General features: G+C 47.3%; 1 protein-coding gene across 1 annotated transcript; it reads left to right on the forward strand.

Moving 5' to 3' along the window:
- The first annotated feature begins 15,297 nt into the window (after nucleotides 1-15,297).
- Nucleotides 15,298-22,734, forward strand: LOC137916046 (major histocompatibility complex class I-related gene protein-like). Its single transcript, XM_068759166.1, has 7 exons — nucleotides 15,298-15,428; nucleotides 17,619-17,885; nucleotides 18,072-18,350; nucleotides 20,027-20,329; nucleotides 21,683-21,793; nucleotides 21,949-22,072; nucleotides 22,333-22,734. Exons 1-6 carry the CDS (start codon nucleotides 15,344-15,346, stop codon nucleotides 22,065-22,067), a joined length of 1,164 nt encoding a protein of 387 aa, XP_068615267.1. The 5' UTR covers nucleotides 15,298-15,343; the 3' UTR covers nucleotides 22,068-22,072; nucleotides 22,333-22,734.
- The last annotated feature ends 261 nt before the right edge of the window (nucleotides 22,735-22,995 follow it).

The raw sequence follows: 22,995 nt of genomic DNA on the forward strand, positions 1-22,995 counted from the left end.
GGCTTGTTCGGTTTCTTGCATTGAGAAGTTAACCGATAGGTTGGCATCACACCCTGGGGCCCTGTGCAGTTCATGGACTCTCGCTAATGTTGTTTGAGTGAGGTCCTTGTCTGCGTTCGGGAAGCAGCTGTTACTCAGCAGGAGCGACGCAATGGAGTTCGCAGTAATGGGGCACTGTGCCGGGGTTGTTGACCTTCCGGTCAGCTTTTTTAGGGTCTGCCACTCCCTTCGACTGGAGTGTGTGAAGTCGATTGACTCCACTGTCTCAGTCCAACGTTGCCTGCGTTTCTCATTCAGTCTGCTGAAGAGATTTCCTGCTGCTCTCTCCCTGCCTTTCGTCATCCCAACAGGGAACAGAGGCTTTACGTTCACCGTGGGGGATGTTGTTCTTGGCAGCGGCCAGCATCATTTTGCAGCACGAGTTGTAGGCGTTGTTCAGGTTGGTGGAACACGGGTGTGGTAGGGTAGTAACTGCCTTGGTCACTTGTTTAGTGAAACCTGCACAGTTTGCTTTTCGGAAGTTCCATCTCTTGACATCCCTCCCTTGCACAGGCTGGACCAAAGATGGAATGGTGATGAGTGACGGTCGGTGGTGTGACCGGGGAAACATGTCCAGAATGCGTCTTACAGGGAGAGGCTGGTCGTTGTGCCATTTTGCGAATGCCAGGTCTGGGTTGGTGTTGCTGTTCCATCGTGCAGAGTAGAACGTGTGTGGCTCCTTTGGGTCGTATAGGAGTGCAGCATCGACAGTGGAGGCCCAGTTTACCAGGAAGTCTCCATCAGCGTTGGAGCTGCTGCAACCCCGGTCTGAGTGGTGGGCAGGGACAGGGACATCCGGCAGGGACGATGGGACCAATCTGCTGGGCGGTGGTTTGTAGATGTTGACGATGGTAGTGTCTTGCACTTTGGTGTTAATCCATTCTATCTCTGCACCATCTGGAGACTGTCCGGCAGCTGACCACGACATATCTATGCGCACAAATGTGGCCGTGCCACGATGTTTACTGGCAATGTGGCCAGCCAAGGTGTACCCAGGGACCCTCAGGATGTTCTTGTTTTCCTGGTGGGTCTCCTGCAGGGTGATCGCTGTCACGTTGTTTTTTCGGGCCAATTGCTCAAGGATGTCAATCTTGGCAGTGGTGAGGCCTTCGACATTGAGCTGGAGAAGCGCTAGCGCTGGAGCTGTGGACGGTGGACGTTATAAAGACATTTGTTTTGCTTTGTTAGATATTTGAGTTATGCAGCACGCTCACAATACACAGGTTGCACAAACACTCTTAGGTTCTTCATCTCTACATACTTTTCGGTAATAATTGAACACATAGATTAATCACATATAAAGACTCACACATTGTTAACTGATACAAGGTGGGCATAAGTTAGGGCCCCTCCCAGGAGGAGGGTGTTCTACGCCCACTGCCGAAACATTCACTGCCCCCCCCCCCCCCCCCCGCTTCTGTAGGAGAGTCCAGCGCTGTGTTTCCTTACCAGCTTTGTACTTACTGAAAACCTTCAGTAAACTTGATACGTTTTATAATCCTGACTCATCATTGAATAAACACCTCCAACACGAGATATAATAAAAGAACCGGGGAAAAGGGAGAAATCTAACAGCTTAAAGAGCATGCAACCTTGCAACTACTCTTTAGCGATGTTAGATATTTGAGTTATGCAGCACGCTCACAATACACAGGGTGCACAAACACTCTTAGTTTCTTTATCTCTACATACTTTGTGGTAATAATCACACACATAGATTAATCACATATAAAGCAACACATTGTTAACTGATATATGGAGGACCCTAACGGCCCATCCCAGGAGGAGGGTGTAAGCACCCCCTGGGAGGAGGGTGTTTTGACGCCCACTATAAAGATCACTGCCGTAGAACATTCGGGACTCTTCTACAGAGTCCCCCCCCCCGCGTCTGTTGAAGAGTCCAGCGCTGTGTTTCCTTACCAGCTTTGTACTTACTGAAAACATTCTGTAAACTTGATTCGTTTTATAATCCTGACTCATTATTGAATAAACACCTCCAACAGGAGATATAATAAAAGAACCGGGGAAAAAGGAGAAACCTAACAGCTGGTGCCGTGACCCGGATCTCAATGGAGGTGGCAGTTCCCGTTCTGGGCCAGGCAACATCTGTAATGCGCATCTAAAAGGTAAGCAGAAACCTTTGACTAAAATTTCTGCCGGATGCTTGCCTGGTTCAGCATGTGGGTCTGTATAAAGAGTGAACTGTTTAAGAATGGTACCAGAGCTATAGGCATGTAAGACATGTATTGTTGTCCTAAAAGCTGGAAAGGAACAGGGAATAAGATAAATGCGTGTGTGTGTGGAGCCTGAGTCGTGGGAGAGCCTTGATTCGCACCTGGGCTCTTGTGTGACTTTGTGAGCTATAAACCTTGATCTGGGCTCCTGATCAGTGTCCAGATGTTCGTGATCTCAAGGCGGAGGCATCGGTCCGTTCTCAGGTGTTTGTGATCTCAAGGCAGAGGCATCGATCCGTGTCCAGGTGTGTGATCGCAGGTAGTGGGAGGCGGCCACACCACAGCTTTGTGATACGAGAACAGTGGTCAGAACTGCCGTGTACTGACTACTGATAAGGAAAGCGCTATATAAATAGAAGGTGAAATGGTGATAAGGTGACCCCACTCCGCACAAAAAGAGAGCGTTTGAAGACGCGGTCTGTTCGCGGCCTGTGCAGGCAGCGTTGGCCAGCGGTGACGTCCGGTTGGTTGACGGCACGGTCCGGTCCAGCCAAAAACTGCACTGGATTGGGTGGCAGACCCCGTGCGAGACATAAACGGTCTGGTAAATGCCAGAAATGCAAAGGGTCTCCTGGGAATCCCTCCAGAGCCAGCTCACGAAACAAATTTAATCGGCTTTTAATCCACTGAACCACATAAGCGTCAGAAAAGGGTTTGGAGTCCCAGGTTCAGTCATCCTAATTTGGACTGCTACACCGGAGAGCCCAAAAAAGAGGACATAAAAAGGTTTTCTGTCTCCCTGGGCTCAGGTGAGCAAATAATTTGGCCTCACGAGCAAAAAGACCATATCCAGATGGGTCGACAGCAACAGGTTAAAATCCCTGGCTGTGGGGTGATTTTGGCCACCTTTGGTCTGAAAGCGTCACTAGGGGTTTTGAGTCCCGGGACCAAAAGGTGAGTGAGCTTAGATAAAGGAAAAAGTGGGGTCCGAAAGGAAAGACGTCTATAAAACTAGTGTAGACAGGGCAAACAACCGGTTAAAATATAAAATCCAGGAAAAATCGTAACTGCATAAATAGATAAATAAAGAACAGACTAATTAAGAAAACCTGATTCTGTTATTGAAATAGTTTGGGCATGTTAAAATCCAAATGGCATCTAAAAAGGTTGAAATTCATAGAATGGCGGCCGCCAACTCTCCATCATCTACATGGGGAGGAATAATATGTGAACTTGCAAAATATGATAAGATGCTAAAAGATTTACTTTAGTAAAAAGGTGATCGGGGTGGGGGGCTAGCAGGCCCGTTTACACACACACATATCTGGTGAATTTAATAACGGTGAAACACCAACTACTTGATGCATGCAGCAATGTCTAAAACTAAATGATTAAATTGAAAATAAATCAAAATTAACTTCCGGCTTGGAACTGAAAATGGATAAATTGTCAAAGATTGTGAGGGAGTTCAAATGTTTTAGATGGGTGGTTCAAAATCTCTTGAGCCGTAACCTGTGTAAGAAAGAGCAAGCACACACACACACACACACACACTACACCTAAATTTACACCTTCGGCTTGCGGTGGAGTGGGACAGAGAAGGGCCCTCTCGGTCCCACTGGAACCTGACAGCTGGAATTGACCTTAGGCCAACATGCTCACGAGTATCAAGATGTGAATGCAGAACACCTGCACACAAACCCCGAAATTAGTTACCGAATCAAAGAGCATTGCTGCACGTAAAATAAGGAGTCATTGAGGGGAGATCGAGGCCTAGTAGAGGCGCCGGGGTGAGATAGAGGCAGGATGAAGACCTCCGATAACGCGGAGCTACGTCAGTAGATCACTGATAAGGTGACAGAGAAGCTACATGATCCACAAAGAGCATTCACGATATATGATGCACCCTGCTAGAGACGAGGCAGGGCAGAGAACACAGACACACACACCCCAGAACCAGACAATCACAGAGCAGTGCTGCACGTCACAGAATGCAGGACAGGAGTCAAGATTATCTGGGAGCACATATTACTACTCATAGGAAAGAAGTTCTGTAAATGTGTCTATAATCTTGGAGTAGAAATGTAAAGATTTTGTCTGAGTGTGCTGCAGGTTCTAATGGAGGCCTGATGAGTGTGTGACAGGAGAACCACGTCTGGGGGGCCGCCAGAAACACAGAGGTTGTGAGACAGTGGAGGAAACTTTCTGACAATGACCATCCCAGGGTCCCACCATGGATGTCCTGAACGCCGGAAAGGAACACATACGTTGGGGGAGTACAAACACACTCTGTCACAGGACACCGGACAGTGTTATTGAGGTAGAAGACCATTGCAAATTCATATGCTCTATTTTTGTAGATATCGAACGTCCCCATGCAGGATGATCTGGAGAAGGGACAGAACGGACAACAACCAGGGTGGGATAGACTCCTCCCTCAGCTTCATCCATCAACACTGACCCCACTTTCAGTGAGAACGCAAACACATTCAATAAAGTTAACACTCTGAGAATGACAAGTCATTCCCTGTGTGTACATACTCGTCATCGCATACAGCTATTTCACACACACAAGGATAATGTTGCCCCTGACGTGCTCACAACACGGGGTTAATGCAGGGCTCAAGAGGTAAGGTTGAGGACATCTTAAACACTGTGGCACCGGAAGCTAACCTTCACATAATTGATGGTCGGGTAGTTAATTTAGGTTATAGAGAGTTTTGCACAGAAGCTCGAGGAAGCTCATTTGGACGTATGGAGACATTGTGAGGGGAGTGCACAGATGTGGGACGGGGGAGCTTCGGTGTTCTCACAACATTCCGGGACAGAGACAAACAGAGAACGAACAAGTCCACCATATCTGGAGGTGAGAGATAAACATTGACTGTCCTTGGTTAAGTTAAGCAGACAGGAACAGCTCAGACGTAGATAGAAACATATCAATTTTATGATGTTCAAGGTTTGACAATCAGATGAGATATATTGGGGAGGAGGTCAAGACAAATAATTATTCACGACAGGGGACAGCAGACTTTGCAGAGACAGTTAAGCAACATAACTGAGATAACAACTATTGGAGACTGAGATAGATATATAAAGACATTTTGGGGCCTTGATGAGAGGTTAACACAGGACATCTACCTGGACTCTTACCAGTCACCTGAGAGTCCAACATAGATCAGAGTAGGGAGACAGGCGTCACTGTAATTAGACTAACAACGGAACGCACTAGTAGAATATTAATGACGTTACAGAGTATTAGGGGAGTTATTGGTGAGACGATTGAACTGTACATGTTATTACTTCCCTCTGTGCTCAGTGTCCTCTGATAACACTCTATCCCATCGTTCGTACGGCCTTCTGTCTGCACCTGCTAGCGCAGTTTAGATGAGGAACTGGTTGTTTCCTTCCGTCCTTGACTTCTTCTCTTAGTTTAAACACGCACATCCATGCACCCCTCCCCCCCTGGCCTCACATGCATTACAAGGAGGCATGAGACCTCCCATGACCCCCACCCTATAATGGTGGGAGGTGAATGTTGGAATGAATAAAGTTGGGTGTTTGAGAGTTGCACAAGCACCATGGGAATTTCTTTATACAGTCACACAAGTACACGATGGTCCATCAACAGGACGGGCGACGTTGTACAGCTATTGGCTCTGGCCAGGGCTAGCGCACTGGCTACTCCAGCTTTCTCCTTGCATTTCCACTTGGACTTGGCGGGGATCAATGATTTAATGAGTGCTGTGTTTTTAAACACAGCACTCAGGAGGGGAAGGTCCAGATCCTTTGTATCGACTCTGGATCCCTGGACAAGGATACATGCACTGACTAGAGGGACAGCAGCCATCCCCTCTAGCAGCAGAACCGGGACTACCCACAGAATAACGGGGGGGGGGGGGGGGGGGTGCACATACACACAGGGGGGTGCACTGTATACACACATACAGTGCCCCAATTTAGAAACAGACTTCTTGAATTAAATGAAGTGAATGAAACACATTTTCCCTTTTTAAACAAAACAGTGAGTGTGAATGGGGACACTGCTATGAGAGGGTTTTGATGACAGCCAACGGTGACCAGTTACTCGTTCTTACTGCGTTTAGATACGACCATAAACTAATGCAAAACATCAGTGCAAAATAAAGCAGAATGAGATCATTAGAAGCCCTGCAGGCACTGAATGAAGATCTTAAATATGAACAGAACACTGCATGGAGACGATGTCGATGCATTATAAAACTTACCTAGAAAATAGGGCTAGGTTTGTACAATAAGAGCTGCACAAATATATATTAGATCAATACAGGGCAAAGGAGGATCAACCCAGGAACACACGAGGAATATAAATGCTTCTGAGGAGGAAGAGTAGATGTTAAAATAAGTTAGCATGGTTCAACTGAAAACGGATTATTGCAGTAAAACCTAGAATGAAAATAAAACAGAGAATCTGGAACTGAATTATTTCTGTAACTTAGATCACCTACTTACACAGTCTTGAGGAGGACAGGCACTTATTATTAAAATGTCCACATTAGATGTGGCGATTTTAACATGAAAATAAAGAAGAAAGAGAGCGACTTTAGGACATTATAGGAAGAGAAGAAGGTATATTCTAAATTAGCATCTGATATTGGCCTTCATCTCTGGGTGTCTCTGTTCCATTGAAAACAAACCATAATAAGATTAATTCATGATCTCTTTTGTTGGAGTTCTGACAGACCAAATTTCAGTTAAAGGGAGGATGTTTCATGCGGGGTGTTTTTGTCTTTGGGTTCGACCAGGTCAAGAAAGGGAGGCCAGGGTCCAGCTACAGGGGGTCAGACTGGTTTACAGGATCAAGAATTACCATGCAGGTAGAAGATCGGTTTATAATTAGAGGATAGATGTAGGAACTGGGTGCGGTATAGTGAAAAATAATCCACACACAGTAGCACATTTCTCAACAGCAAAGAGGTCACACTTCTACAGAAGGGACATGCAATAATATGGACAGGGAGGACAGACGGACGGGATACTATGTCACATGTTTCCGGGAACCCGAACCAGGCAGGACATTTTTCACTGATGTACTGAATCATGCTACATCCGCAGGGGGTGTAGGTGTCCCCTGTACAGTAGCAGAACATACACAATGGACACAACAAGGGTGGACGGTCCTGGAAGAGCAGGTTCTTCCATCGCCGTCCTCTACACAGATGGCTGAGCTGATGGGAGTGAACCGCGCCTGTGAGATGTCTCGAGGTGAGGCAGGTAACAGGAACACAGGTTCAAGATTCTAACAGTTTTATGTCCACCACAGGAGAACCCCTGAGACAGAGATGATTGGGTAAAGGTGCAGCGAAGGACGGCGTGGTGGGGTCTGGCGTTCACAGTAGGTTAAGATAGATGCAGACGGTTGCCGTGCGTCAGGAACCTCATTACAGGAGACACGGATCAGAGAACGCTGACTGATCGGTCAGTCACCACTGGGGGCGCCCTCGGACGATGGAGATGTTAATCGGTGGTGTTTGCTTGATGTGTGAGTGACCTGAAGTGGGAAATAAAATGTGGAACTAATTTTGAGAATAGGAAAGAGAGGTGTTCCTTGAATTGTTGGGGCGGATGGTGGACCACCTTTCTGATAGACTTTAGGTACGATAGGTTAAAGGGAATAGGTTTGGAGGTAGAGCACAAACTTGGAGATGTTATTAGAATCCTGAGAGGATTCCGGATCAGAGGGGCCAAACCTGCTCTAGCTTGCTGCTCCGGAACGTACTACAAGCCATCTTCTGGACTCTTTTTCCCATCATGCCATTCGTGCCCCTCCCTCTTAAAGTGGCAGTTTACAGCACAGGCACAATTCCAGATGTAAAAATAATTTTAGAATCTGGATCCAGATCCGGATCGACGCCATTCTCGGGGAGGACCGAGCCACGGACAGAACCTTGCTTGTGTAAAAATTTCAAGTCGATTGGGTTACTAGTTTTTGGCTCGGACAGACAAACAGACAAACAGACAGACAAACGCACCCAATTGCAATACCCTCGCATCCGCTTCGGCGAGGGTAACTAAGCTTAACTAAATGAGATGACCAAATTATTGGAGGTTTGATTGAAATTTTTCTTTGGATGACCCCACACAGGCCGTCACTGTGTTCAGTTGTGTAAATGCCATTACTTCACTGGCCACTGGGCGGAGACACTAGGAACTAGATGTAACACTTACTCAGATTATATTGCTCTTGACTGTCTGCTAACTGGGCTGTAGCATCTTCATTCCTCACGTCGCCTCACCTGATGACGGTCTGGGAGCGACCCTTTGAGGCCTTAGAGCGCTGTTAGTTACATTTTTCGGACATTTGGGGTTATCCAGTCCATTAATTGTTAGGGATAATTGGTAGGCTGAGCGGGGGGCCCTTATGGCCCCTGGCACTTTGACCCTCACACCCTGCTGGGACGGCTGTGGAAAATGTTCGTGCAATGAGAACAGATACTTATTTTCGGTAACACGTCTTTATTGCCTCTTACTCCCGTGCGTGGCTTTTACAACAACAAGACCATAAACTAGAACCCGAGCATGCGCAGCACGAACCTACGGCAACTGATGTAGGACATACATCACAATAAACATGCGATCATTCTAGTGCATGATCTACATCCTCTTCCTTTAGCTTGTGCCTCTAGGAATAAAATAAAGTGTACTGCCATCATCTATGCAAACATTTCTAACGTAAACAGTCCTGCATGAAATTAGCAGCATTTTATTAACTTAAATATTTAACAGTTATTTAACCAAGTATGTGTCTATACCTAAATAATGTTGCACGAGAAACACTGAAAAACGTAAATCACTCAGGCTGTAAAAACATCAACATATCATCACATCTTATAACACATTCATCCCCTTTTTTCTTTTTCTTTTTTTTATTTCAAGAAACAAACAACACTCAGTTCAGTCTTTATATTTTGGATTCGGTCTAGAAATCCGACCCGAGCGTGTAACATAAGGGGAGCCACCGTGTGGCAGCAGGGCTGATGAGCGAGCCGGAGCGTTTGGTTGCTCACAGGTGGAACGGTGAATCGTCGGCTGAGAAAAACGACGTGATCGTGGTGATGATGGAATAAGGATCGGTGTACCAGATACAGTCGGTTGGGAAGAAGGATCATCAGGGTCGACATGTGGAGGTGGAGATGGCTCACTGACCGGAAGGATGTGGCGGCGATTCCTCCTGCAGGTGCCTCCTTCTGATTTAATAAAGTAGGAGCGTGGCTCCTTGCAAGCCTGTACCACCGTGCCAAGGCGGTCGTATCCCTGTGGGGTCTGCAGTCTGACGACCTGACCTTCTGCGAGTGGTTGCAATGGTCGACTGGCTGCATCGTAGTACCGTTTCTGAACAAGTCTCTTCTGCTGGAGTTGTGTAGCGACCTGTTTATTGCTTTTAGGGGCAGGTGCTAGAAGATTGTTGTCCATGGGAAAGGTTGAGCGTGTGTGTCGAGACATGAGACGTTCTGCCGGTGATCCTAGCGTGTTGTCACGAGGAATGTTCCTGATGTTCAACAGATTAAGGAAAACGTCTGAACCATCTCTGTGTGACCTTTCCATTAGCTGCTTTGCGCTGCGGACTGCACGTTCAGCTAGTCCGTTGGATTGCGGGTACTCTGGGCTGCTGGTGGTGTGAACAAAGTCCCACTGTTTCGCAAACTCCCGGAAACGCTGGCTTGTGTACTGTCCACCATTATCTGAGATTAGGGTGTGCGGTGCACCATGAACAGAGAAGTGTCTTTTCAGCTTTTTGATGACAGTAGCTGAGGAGATGTCACGGAGAAGATCTATCTCAAACCATCCTGAGTACGAGTCTACCAGCACCGAATATTGATGTCCATGCCATTCAAAGATGTCGGTAGCAACCGTAGACCACGGTAGAACAGGTACAGGATGTGGTTTCAGTGGTTCTTTCTGTTGGTGCGGACGTGTACTGTTACAAACCGCACAAGACAGTAGCTTGTTTACAATGTCTTTGTTCATACTGGGCCAAAATACTGTGCTTCTGGCTCTGCTTTTCGTCGCTTCCATGCCTGGGTGACCTCCGTGCATAATTTGGATGTACTCCTTTTGCAATGCGTTAGGAATGACTGGTCTGTGTCTGTAGAAGCCAAATGCAACTGATGGAGTGCGTTTCCTATTTTGTGCACTGTGTGGCACTGTGGCCATGTGGGGTATATAAGGCAGGGCCAATCAGACGGTGAACAGGTGTTGACCCGGAAGGGCACATAGGTTTTGACCGCTCTGGCGGGATCGCTGCACCCGGATGCCCGGGTTTATTGAATAGTATAAGTTGTTGTATTTTGTAATAAATTAGTGACATTTTATTCTCTTAAACCCGCTCCTGGACTTTCCTTTTCTTTGGATACGGCAAAACCAAGACGTAGCCACAGAGCGCGTCGAACCGAGACCGACCGGCAACACTCCAATAGCCCAGCATTGGGCTGGCTATTATAGTGTCCTTTAACAACTACGCCATCCTCCACTACCAACTCATCTCTGTAAGGAAAGTATGGCTGGGCAGAGAGAGGTACCTGGCGTTCCTTGTTAGGCCATCCATTCCGGATCACGTTGCTGAGGGTCTGGAGCACCTGGTCTTCTGCTGCGTGTGCTCTGAGTTCCTCGAGCCTGGCCGTTGAGATAAAGCTCACAGACATTACATCAAACAAATTATGTGCACTTGTCGTCTGGGAATCAGTGCAGGTTGGAGTACGTGACAGGGTGTCGGCAAGGTACATGTGCATACCCTTCTTGTATACCAGAGTGATGTTGAAGGCTTGAAGACGAAGTAGCATCCTTTGCAAACGAGCCGGAGCTGTGTAGATTGGCTTCTTTAAGATGGTGACCAGGGGTTGGTGGTCTGTTTCAATGACTGTGAACTTGCCATATATGTAGTCCTTGAACTTTGTACACGCGAAAACCACTGCGAGCAGTTCTTTTTCGATCTGTGCATATCGAGTTTCCGTGTCTGAAAGAGTCCGAGATACATATGCGACAGGCTTTCCATCTTGCATACATGCTGCGCCAAGTCCATAACAAGATGCATCACAGGTTAGTGTCACTGGTTTCTTCACATCAAAGTATGACAGAACCGGTGACCTGGATAAGCATGACTTGAGATGGTCGAATGCTTGTTGGTGTTGTGGAAGCCAGCACCATGCAGTGTCTTTATGAGGGAGCTGTCTGAGCGGCGCTGCGATGTTGCTTAGATTTGGAATGAATTTCCCCAAATAGTTCACCATACCAAGGAAACGTTGCACTGCCAGAGAATCCTGCGGGACTGGCATGTTCGTGATGGCTTCAGTCTTCGTGGGGTCAGCTTTAAGACCTTCCTTTGTGAAGATGTGACCTACATAGCAAACCTGATCTAGACGAAACTTACACTTTTGCGGATTGAGTCTGAGTTTGATCTCACGTGCGCGGTCAAGCACCTTCTTCAGATTTGCATCATGTTCAGCAGCATCACGACCTCCCACGAGTATGTCGTCAACAATAATAGCACATGGATAGCCAGCGAACAGTTGTTCCATTGAGCGCTGGAAAACTTCGCTTGCTGAGTTTATGCCAAATGGCATCCTGAGAAACCGATAGCGTCCAAAAGGTGTGCTAAATGTCGCTAACCTGGATGACTTCTGATCTAGCTTGATCTGCCAAAAAGAATTCTTTGCATCGAGCACTGAAAACAAAGTTGCACCTGACATTTGGGTGGCGACTCCCTCCACGCTACGCATCGGATAGTGGTCTTTAAAGCAGTGTTCAAGTCTTTGGGGTTAATACACAGCCTTATTTCCTCTTTGTCTCTTTGATGTGCCGCTACCATTGCTGAAACGCAGTCCGTGGGCTCAGAGACGGGGATGATGACTCCTTTGTTCGTCATCTTGTCGAGTTCAGCTTTCACACGATCCTGCATTGCCAAGGGAATGCGGTGCGCTGGACGTACAACTGGTTGCACAGCTGGATCCACTGTCATGTAATAAGTTATCGGCAACTCTCCCAGCTCGTCACTGAACACATCCTGGTATTGCTCTTTAATGTGTTTGACAAAGTCCGTTGTAGTCTCTGCACTGACCTGATGAACATGAGGGCTGAGGGTAACAAGATTTAGACGCATACATGCGCGAAACTCCGAGAGTGGTGTAACATCACGCTCTACAAGGAAGAAAGATAGCGTGTGTTGTTTTCCATCTAAATGACAAGACAGAGTGATGAGGCCTGCAGTTTCAATTTTGCAGCCTCCATAAACCACTAGATTCGTGTTCTTGCCACATGGGATGACGTTCCCTCCTGAAATCTGTTGGAAAGTGTCTTTCGCCATTACATTACACTTTGTTCCTGTGTCAATTTTCATTTCAATCGGTTTGTCGTTCACATGCAGAGTGACAAAACCCTCGTCTCGGTCCTGTGCCGGATCATCCACTGTGTTCACAGATACTCCATCAACATACAAAGTGTCATCAGTGTCAGCCTGCTCAGACTGCTCTACCTCCACCTGATGAACTGGTTTTCTGGAGTAGTTTCTCTTTGTGAAGCCTCTTTTTTCTGGATTGTGACTCACTAACCTTGATGTGCAGCATTTCTTGTCATGGTTCATCTTGCTGCATCTGTGACATTGCTGACCAAATGCCGGACATTTCTCCCTTTGCGCTGGATGGCTGCCACCACAATTATTGCAGTTCAAAATGGGCTGTGTGGCCTCTCGACTATTCCACGGTCTGTGCTGCCCTCTGGTGGACTTTCGCTGTAGCGCATCCACGGTGAACGTCTGCTTCGCCGGGGCTCTCGTGTTTTCCTCCGTCACCTCGTAAACACGGCAGATTGAGACGGCTTTGTGGAGAGTCAAATCGCTGTCCCGTAACAGGGCCTTCCTAACGCTGTCATTAGTGATTCCACACACGATCCTGTCACAGATTAGCTCTTCTGTCAGCTCACCAAAACGACAACTTTTTGCATTGATCTTCAAATCGCTTATGAACGAGTCAATTGTCTCACCTGGTCTCTGATTTCGGGTGTGAAACTTGTGCCTTTCCATCGTCCTGTTGTGTTGCGGGTTGCACATATCTCGAAACTTGCGTTTGAGACACTCCGGATCTTCATGGGACTCGGCGGGAACGAGGACAGCGCCATCGTCGCCTGGCGCCCTAATTTCTGCTGCGTAGACAAATGAACGCTCCCGTTCGATAGCTTCCGCTCCTGCGAGATTGAGGAGGATATACGCCTTCGTTTTAGCAGGTTTGTCCGTGTGCGCCGCCTCGATGAAGATGTCGTATTCCCTCTCGAAAATACGCCATTTCTCGGCAATGTCTCCCTCGAACACAAGGGGGCCGAAACGTCTTCTGACACCATGTAGAATGTTCGTGCAATGAGAACAGATACTTATTTTCGGTAACACGTCTTTATTGCCTCTTACTCCCGTGCGTGGCTTTTACAACAACAAGACCATAAACTAGAACCCGAGCATGCGCAGCACGAACCTACGGCAACTGATGTAGGACATACATCACAATAAACATGCGATCATTCTAGTGCATGATCTACAGGCTGGACTTCATCGTGCCTGGAGATCCGGGAGAAGAGGACCGACTGTGATCGGGGTCTGGGTCTACATTTCACGCTTTGGTGTTAATGCTAGTACATGATGACGCTGTTTGCTTGCAGGTTAACGGGGGGATGTTAATAATGTTGTGCTCATTGCTGATGTGAGGGGCTGTGGGGGTATTAGGGTTGGTAATCTGTATTAGTTACCACAGCTCCTTGCTATGCAAGCTTTGCGGGGTCCCCTTTGGGGCCCGTAGGGGAGGTTAGCTCCCGCGTTTACGCTGTAAACAAACTACTGTTAGTGATTTCCATTTTGTCTGCACACACTCTCTGCTGGCCAGGTTCGGGGTCCAAGCTAATGCCCTTGGGGGGTGGGCGCCACGGATCTTGTCAGGGAGTGAACATATAGGTCACATATAGGTTAGTGAGGTGACCCATTCGGGCCACCTCAGCAGGGGGACTGTTAGATATTTGAGTTCTGCAGCACGCTCACAATACACAGGGTGCACAAACACTCTTAGTTTCTTTATCTCTACATACTTTGTGGTAATAATCACACACATAGATTAATTACATATAAAGTATCACACATTGTAACTGATACACGATGGGAATAAGTTAGGGCCCTAACGGCCCATCCCAGGAGGAGGGTGTAAGCACCCCCTGGGAGGAGGGTGTTTTGACGCCCACTATAAAGATCACTGCCGTAGAACATTCGGGACTCTTCTACAGAGTCCCCCCCCCCCCGCGTCTGTAGGAGAGTCCAGCGCTGTGTTTCCTTACCAGCTTTGTACTTACTGAAAACCTTCAGTAAACTTGATTCGTTTTATAATCCTGACTCATTATTGAATAAACACCTCCAACAGGAGATATAATAAAAGAACCGGGGAAAAAGGAGAAATCTAACAGCGACATGCGGAGGCCACGTGGAGGCTGTCTTCTCCTTGTGAAGCACTTTGTGGCTTGTTGTCTGTGAAGGTGATCCATGAATAATATATAATATATAACTAACATTTACTTCCTTACTGAAGCTAAATGATGAGCTCAGGTAACGACCAGCAGGTCGAGCCTCGACGTCACCAACAGCAGAACCTGTCAGGTAAAGATGGACCCTGTTCGGATCATGGGTTCTGTTGTCTCAGCTGAAGAACTCAAGGTGGGACTTTTATTATTCCGCATTGACTCTACCAGGAACATGAGCGCAGTGAAAGTGGAGCAGAAAGCGGAGCAGCATCCGGATCAAACATCAACAGCGGCTCACGTTTCTGTCGGTCCAGAAGTTTTCAGCGTCCAGAACTCAGAACCTGCTGAGACGCTCAAACAAAGACTCTGACGCAGCTTAAAATAAGATCCATTCTACTTTCGCTTTTGATTCACAACCTGTGACAGTTCTGCCGAGTAACAAGTGACGTCATCGCTCAGACTAAATTCTGATTGGCTCAGACTAAATCCTGATTGGCTCAGACGGACGGGGAAGTCCGCTCCTCTCGGGTTTTGTCCTCACTTCACCCTTGATGGTCGGACTGGAAGCTTTAAAGAATCTTGTGGCTGTTCTGTTGTTTGAGCTGCAGATGGGACAGTTCACGATGAAGACCTCGGTTCTGGTTCTGGTTCTGGTTCTGGTTCTGGGTACAGGTGTACCTGGGGCGGTAGGAGGTGAGTTTCTATCCTGCTGTCTGGGTTGACGGTTCTGTTGTTGTACTTCCTGATATGTTAGGAGTCTAGAAATGTCCAAACGGTACCGACCCGTCATCTTAAAGTTGTTCCTGTAAAGTCCATTTACTTCAGGTCCAACTGGGACAGGAGGACAGAGGTAGTTCTTCCTTCTTTGTCCTCTTTAATTTGATGGGTTCAGAACCTCCGGCTCAGACGGACATCAGACCTGATGACGGAGGTGTGCTGGTGTCGGTCGGTGGTTCTGCTGAGGTCCAACAACAAACCGGTTTAGAGATGGTTTCCAAGCTGCGTCTTCATGATAGAGTTTGTCCACCAGAGAGTGGACAGCTTTATTCTCCAGCTGACAAATGTCCTGATCCGTTTGGATGGGTTCTGACCCGTGTCAGCCTCAGAACCCAGCATGGACTGGACCGCACGGTTTCCACACCGAACTATGAGCAGGGGACGGATTTGTTCAGCATTCTGGACGTGACACAGAAACAGGACGTCCACGTCTTCAGACGACGGCGGAGGTTCTGAGGAGAACAACAATGGAAGTGTCAGAACTCAAAGAGAACAAATCAGAGAACCTTCCTGTTGATACCTGAACAGAACCAACTGTTAGAACCAGGACGAGAAGGAAGAGACGTCAGCTGATGATGGAGGGAATGTTGGAACGTCAGAGGATCAGAATCCGCTCTGAATCCAACGGATATTATAACTGCTGTTATAACTGGTATTATAACTGCTGTAATAACTGCTGACTGGTGTTATAACTGGTGTTATTTATTTATTTTATTTATTTATTTATTTATTAATTTGTTTCAAGCAGAATAAAAATTAACAAAACAAACTTATACCTTTTTGCGTACAAGAAAAAAAAAAACAACAACAAATATGTCCAAAACAACCACCAAAGTTCATGTGCACAAAAATACCAATAATAAATTATATAGTGCTTGAAAAGGAGTGGGAAGAAGAAAAACTTATTAAATCCCACCCCCATAATACAACTGCTATTGTTCATCTATTGGACAACCAGCAATGGAAAAAAAAACAATTAACAAAATGAAGATGAAAAAGCAAAAACAAACAAACAAACAAAACAATTAAGTAACCCTCATACATAGGATAAATTACAAAATATATCTCTATATATATTGAGCCATTATAATAGGCCATTATAATTAAGCCCCGCCCTCTCTGTACTGCATCAAGATCATGCGTTTGTAAGTAAATTTGAATTTTTGAATATTTTTGCATTGTTTGTGTTCAACATGCAAGCTATTCCACAATTTCACCCCACAGATGGTTAAACAAAAACTCTTCCTGGTGGTTTGAACTTTGGGTACTGTAAAATTTCCAAACCCTCTTATGCCATGATTAAACTCTCTTAATGTAAAAAAAACATTGTAATGTACTTGGTAGTGAGTAGTTAAATGCTTTAAATAAAATTAACAAGGTATGATATTTGACAAGATCATTAAATTTTAATAAATTTGATTGAACAAACAGATTATTAGTATGAGATAAAAATTCAGCTTTGTGTATGATTCTTACTGCTCTTTTTTGTAAGATGACTAATGGGTGTATTGTACACTGATAAGTGTTCCCCCACACTTCAACACAGTAGGTGAGATATGGGAGTACGAGTGAACAATATAAAGTTCTGAGTGCATCATGATCTAAAAATTGCTTAGCTTTATTTATAATTGAGACTGGCGTTCTTTCTTATATAGAACCGTGTCCTTCAAATATTAAATGTATCAATATTAATGAGAAATATTCATCACAAAATCTGTTGTGAGTGAAACAGGTTTTGGGTTCTGCAGGTTCTGCCCATCAGGACCTGACGGTGTTTCGGGACCGGGTCACACCTTTATTTGTTGTGGTGCTGAAACCCAAATCTTTAGGGTCAAACCGTTTTAATTCACAAACTCTCCGACATCTGGCCTTGAAAATGATGCCAGTTATCAGCTGATGGTGGAAAATGACCAGCGCGACTTTGTGAAACCATAGAAGAAGAAGTTCTGCTGGGTTTCAGCTGCAGGAGCCTCAGAGTTCAAACCTGTAATCAGAACCAGAAGTTGTCATCGGTCACAGGTTCAGGTGTGAGTGGAGAGCAGGAAGTGATGTCATCAGGTGGAAACAGGTTCAACCTTCAGATCGTGATTCTGGTTTTTCTTTCAGAGACTCACTCTTTGAAGTATTTCGAGACGGCGTCTTCTGGAGTCTCAAACTTCCCGGAGTATGTGTCCGTTGGTTTGATTGATGACGTCCAGATGTTTCACTATGACAGTAAGACCAAGAGAGCAGAACCCAAACAGGACTGGATGGACAAAGTCACAGCAGAGGATCCAGAATACTGGACCCGACAGACGAGGATCGAAGTGGTGAGCCAAGAATGGTACAAATTCAACATGGAAACTTTCAAGAAGCGCTTCAACCAATCAGAAGGTTTGTTTGTGTTTATTAAATGTTGTGTTCATGCTGTAGGAAGTAAACACACACACACACACACACACACACCTCTGCAGGAACGCTTTTGCATCACTGCTGGGTTTCTAAAGCTCCGGGACACAGACTGGTTCTGCTGGGTCCAGTGAGGACCAGGTCGATGACTGGAGTCTGTCTCTCTCTCAGGTGTCCACATTGTCCAGCGGCTGTCTGGCTGTGAGTGGGACGATGAGACTGGAGAGGTCACTGGTTTTCATCAGTATGGTTATAATGGAGAAGACTTCATCGTCCTGGACCTGAAGACGGAGACATGGATCGCTCCCAGTCCTCAGGCTGTCATCACCAAACACAGATGGGATCATGACAGAGCTTGGATGGAATACAACAAGTATCACCTCACCCAGGAGTGTCCTGAGTGGGGGAGGAAGTATCTGGAGTATGGGAGGAGCTCTCTGCTGAGAACAGGTAGAAGCACATCACCTGGTGGAGTTTCAAACCAACAACCTTCATGTTCCTCTGCTGTTTCTGACCCACACACAGAGACACACTCTGTCCTTTACCTCTCTGTCCTCCTCTCTCCTTCAGTCTTCTTCTCCTCTGCTCCTCCCTTCTTTTGTCGCCTCCTCTCCTCTGAGGTTTATTTGCGTCGTTTCAGTGTCTCTGGCGACAACAGTGACTCCTGATGACGTGTCTTTGTCTCCTCCTCCAGAGCTCCCCACTATAACGTGTCTTTGTCTCCTCCTCCAGATCTCTCCTCTCTAGCGTGTCTTTGTCTCCTCCTCCAGAGCTCCCCTCTCTAACGTGTCTTTGTCTCCTCCTCCAGAGCTCCCCTCTCTAACGTGTCTTTGTCTCCTCCAGAGCTCCCCTCTCTAACGTGTCTTTGTCTCCTCCTCCAGAGCTCCCCTCTCCAAAATGTCTTTGTCTCCTCCTCCAGAGCTCCCCTCTCTAACGTGTCTTTGTCTCCTCCTCCAGAGCTCCCCTCTCTAACGTGTCTTTGTCTCCTCCTCCAGTGCTCCCCTCTCTACCGTGTCTTTGTCTCCTCCTCCAGAGCTCCTCTCTCTAACGTGTCTTTGTCTCCTCCTCCAGAGCTCCCCTCTCTAACGTGTCTTTGTCTCCTCCTCCAGAGCGCCTCTCTCTAACGTGTCTTTGTCTCCTCCTCCAGAGCTCCCCTCTCTAACGTGTCTTTGTCTCCTCCTCCAGAGCTCCCCTCTCTAACGTGTCTTTGTCTCCTCCTCCAGAGCTCCTCTCTCTAACGTGTCTTTGTCTTCTCCTCCAGATCTCCCCTCTCTAACGTGTCTTTGTCTCCTCCTCCAGATCTCCCCTCTCTAACGTGTCTTTGTCTACTCCTCCAGATCTCTCCTCTCTAACGTGTCTTTGTCTCCTACTCCAGAGCTCCCCTCTCTAACGTGTCTTTGTCTCCTCCTCCAGAGCTCCCCTCTCTAACGTGTCTTTGTCTCCTCCTCCAGAGCTCCCCTCTCTAACGTGTCTTTGTCTCCTCCTGCAGAGCTCCCCTCTCTAACGTGTCTTTGTCTCCTCCTGCAGAGCTCCCCTCTCTAACGTGTCTTTGTCTCCTCCTGCAGAGCTCCCCTCTCTAACGTGTCTTTGTCTCCTCCTCCAGAGCTCCCCTCTCTAACGTGTCTTTGTCTCCTCCTCCAGAGCTCCCCTCTATAATGTGTCTTTGTCTCCTCCAGAGCTCCCTTCTCTAACGTGTCTTTGTCTCCTCCTCCAGATCTCCCTTCTATAACGTGTCTTTGTCTCCTCCAGAGCTCCCTTCGATAACATGTCTTTGTCTCCTTCTCCAGATCTCCCCTCTCTAACGTGTCTTTGTCTCCTCCAGAGCGCCCTTCTATAACGTGTCTTTGTCTCCTCCTCCAGATCTCTCCTCTCTAATGTGTCTTTGTCTCCTCCTCCAGAGCTCCTTTCTCTAACGTGTCTTTGTCTCCTCCTCCAGAGCTCCCCTCTCTAATGTGTCTTTGTCTCCTCCTCCAGAGCTCCCCTCTCTAACGTGTCTTTGTCTCCTCCTCCAGAGCTCCCCTCTCTAACGTGTCTTTGTCTCCTCCTCCAGAGCTCCCCTCTCTAACGTGTCTTTGTCTCCTCCTCCAGAGCTCCCCTCTCTAACGTGTCTTTGTCTCCTCCTCCAGAGCTCCCCTCAGTGTTTCTCCTCCAGAAGACTCCTTCCTCTCCCGTCAGCTGCTTCGCTACAGGTTTCTACCCAGACAGAGCCGCTCTCTTCTGGAGGAAGGGTGGGGAGGAGCTTCATGAGGAGGTGGAGCATGGAGAGATCCTCCCCAACCATGACGGAACCTTCCAGATGAGTGTGGACCTGGACCTTTCATCGGCGGCGGCTGAAGACTGGAGGAGGTACGACTGTGTGTTCCAGCTCTCCGGTGTGAAGGACAAATTGGTCACCAGACTGGACAAAGGAAAGATCTGGACCAACTGGGGTGAGACTGGGATCAGGGGGTGAAGGTGGGGACACATTTCTGTCTCTATGATGGTCCAGATCATGGGTTTGAAGAGATGGACAGAAGTTTTGTTTCTTTTATTGTCGTTTGCTGTTTTCTGTGTAACTTTAGAGTTCAGATAATCAATAAACCACCCGGGACCCGGACAATGGTACCAGAACCCTAACCCGGTACCTGCACAGAAGACGGAAGCCTTTGAATCAGTGATAGTTCTGTTGGTGGTGGCGGTCCGATGTCCACTGGGCTTTCATTCATGCAGGACGATGTCAGTAAAGTCAGTTCATGTCCTCAGCGGAGGAGGTTCTGATTGGACCTGGATCTGTTAGCAGGATGATCCAGAACCGTGGAGGAGGTTCTGGTTGGACCTGGATCTGTTAGCAGGATGATCCAGAACCACGGAGGAGGTTCTGTTGGACCTGGATCTGCTTGTTAGCAGGATGATCCAGAACCCAGTGAATGTTGACGTGAAGCTAGGAGGGTGGGACACGGGTCCAACATGAAGTCCTTCAGTACCGTGGGAAGACACGTTGATTCTAACGCTCCTTTACGGAATCAGCGTTCTTCACCACGTTCCTTCGTTTCTCCAGAAGCTGGGATGTAAAACGTTCCCCATATTCCTGATGTGGACCAGGATGTTATCAGAACCTTGTGTTTCTCCATGAGGACAGGTCCACAGAGCTGTGGGACTGTCCAGCCTCAGCAGAGGGACGCAGCGTTCCAGCGCTTCGGAGGTTTCAGTCTGGAGTTGGAGAAAAAGTATTTTGGATCCATTTCAGTTTTAAGAAGTTTCTAGTTTTAAAGTCAAACCTCTGTCAGAACATTAGAACACACTAGAACAGGCATGGGCAAACCCAGGCCCGGGGGCCATATGCAGCCCGTTGGTCTTTTTAATCCGGCCCGCCAAGCTTGTCCAAATTATATCATTAAATAAAATTGTATTATAATTAAACCTCATTCATTTGACCTAATCCCTGTAATGCTACCTGTAAAAGGCCAAATCCTTTAATGCAATAGCTTTCATGTGTCATTTATATTAGCTCACACAAATACTTCGTCCATCTGTTCTCGGTCCGGCCCCTCTGTCAAATTGTGGCCCGCGAGTCAAAATGTTTGCCCACCCCTGCACTAGAACATTAGAACATTGGACGAGTCTCCCTGAGACTGGAACCAACATCAGGACAGAAAGCAGCACAGACCGTCCTCCTGTGGACAGGTGGACATGAAGCCACCTGAACAGGACGGCAGGACCACCAACCAGGTGGTGTCCGTCTGCAGGACGGTTCTGTTGGGACATGGACGTTGTTCTCTGACTTGTTGTTTTCTGCTCTCCAGAGGAACCCACTAACGTGAACGCCATCATCATCATCGTCATCGTCATCACTGCAGTGGTTCTTCTCGTCCTCACGGCTGCCGTTAGATTCAAGCTGTACAGACAGTGGACAGGTGAGCGACCCAGACAGAACCAGTCTCTGTCTCCTGGCTTTGATTGGACACTTTGACCTGATGAAGCAAACAGGAGGTGGTTTCAGCTTCAGAGTCCACTCGCATCCGTTCACCTGCAACCGTGAGCGGTGGACTGATGCGTCTTTGTTATCCAGGTAAACCTCATCCACCTTCTGAGGACAGCGCTGAGCTCACGAAGAGACTGCAGCCAGAGGTGGACATCCAGCCGGAGGTCGTCATCCAGCCGGAGGGCGTTGGGACAAGGACAGAATGAACGCAGTGAGCGTCTTCGTGTGGGACACTATGTGTAGAAGAACCTTCTGACACGGGGAGATTATTCTCTGTCAGACTTGTGAGACAAGATAGTCTTTGTCCTTTGGTGTCTTTTCCCCAACAAAAGGTGAAGCGGTTTCACCTGAAGGGATCTGAGGTTGTTGGACAAAGACAATGAGTCCACCTGGACATTTAAGGTGGACTGATCGGGTTTGGGTGTGGCTTCGTGGCGTTTCTGCTCAGTTCTGTTGGTTCTGTCTCCGCAGAGTTCTGGGACAAGGAGCGGTGTCCCCACATCGTCCTGTTTGAACTGGAGTCCACCGGGTCTTCACCAGAACCCGATCCGATCAAAGACATCAGCGACGAGGATCCAGTGATCGATACTTATTGATTAGAGTCTAAACGGTGTCATTTACATATTTCGGGGATTGTTCTCGTCTCTCTTCTCTGGAGACGTCAAACAGGATCTTTAAGACTGTATTCATCCGGAGGTGTCGGAGTAAACGGGCGTGTCTTTGTTCCTCCTGGACTCCGCCCCTCCCCCAGTGCTTCCTGTCTGATCACGGATCACAATCACTTCCTGTGTTGTTAACGAGACGAAGGCTGAAGTCGTCCTGCTGGTTCCTTTCTTTAGACAGAAATTCTGCTTTACAATAAAATCCCACATTTCCCACGTTTCTTGCTTGATTGATCCGTCTCCAATCCCATGAATATTCCCAGTCTCATTGCTCTGTCTCCAATCCCGTGAATATTCCCAGTCTCATTGCTCTGTCTCCAATCCCGTGAATATTCCTAGTCTCATTGCTCCGTCTCCAATCCCGTGAATATTCCCAGTTTGATTGATCCGTCTCCAATCCCATGAATATTCCCAGTCCGATTGCTCCGTCTCCAATCCCGTGAATATTCCCAGTCTGATTGATCCGTCTCCA

This window comes from Brachionichthys hirsutus, unplaced genomic scaffold (assembly GCF_040956055.1).
Source record: "Brachionichthys hirsutus isolate HB-005 unplaced genomic scaffold, CSIRO-AGI_Bhir_v1 contig_951, whole genome shotgun sequence".
NCBI lineage: Eukaryota > Metazoa > Chordata > Actinopteri > Lophiiformes > Brachionichthyidae > Brachionichthys > Brachionichthys hirsutus.

Coding starts and splice junctions, on each gene's coding strand:
- LOC137916046 (XM_068759166.1), top strand. CDS start 15,344: ATGGGACAGTTCACGATGAAGACCTCGGTTCTGGTTCTGGTTCTGGTT. Junction 15,429..17,618: donor TGTACCTGGGGCGGTAGGAG/GTGAGTTTCTAT, acceptor TTTTTCTTTCAG/AGACTCACTCTTTGAAGTAT. Junction 18,351..20,026: donor GAGCTCTCTGCTGAGAACAG/GTAGAAGCACAT, acceptor CTCCTCCTCCAG/AGCTCCCCTCAGTGTTTCTC.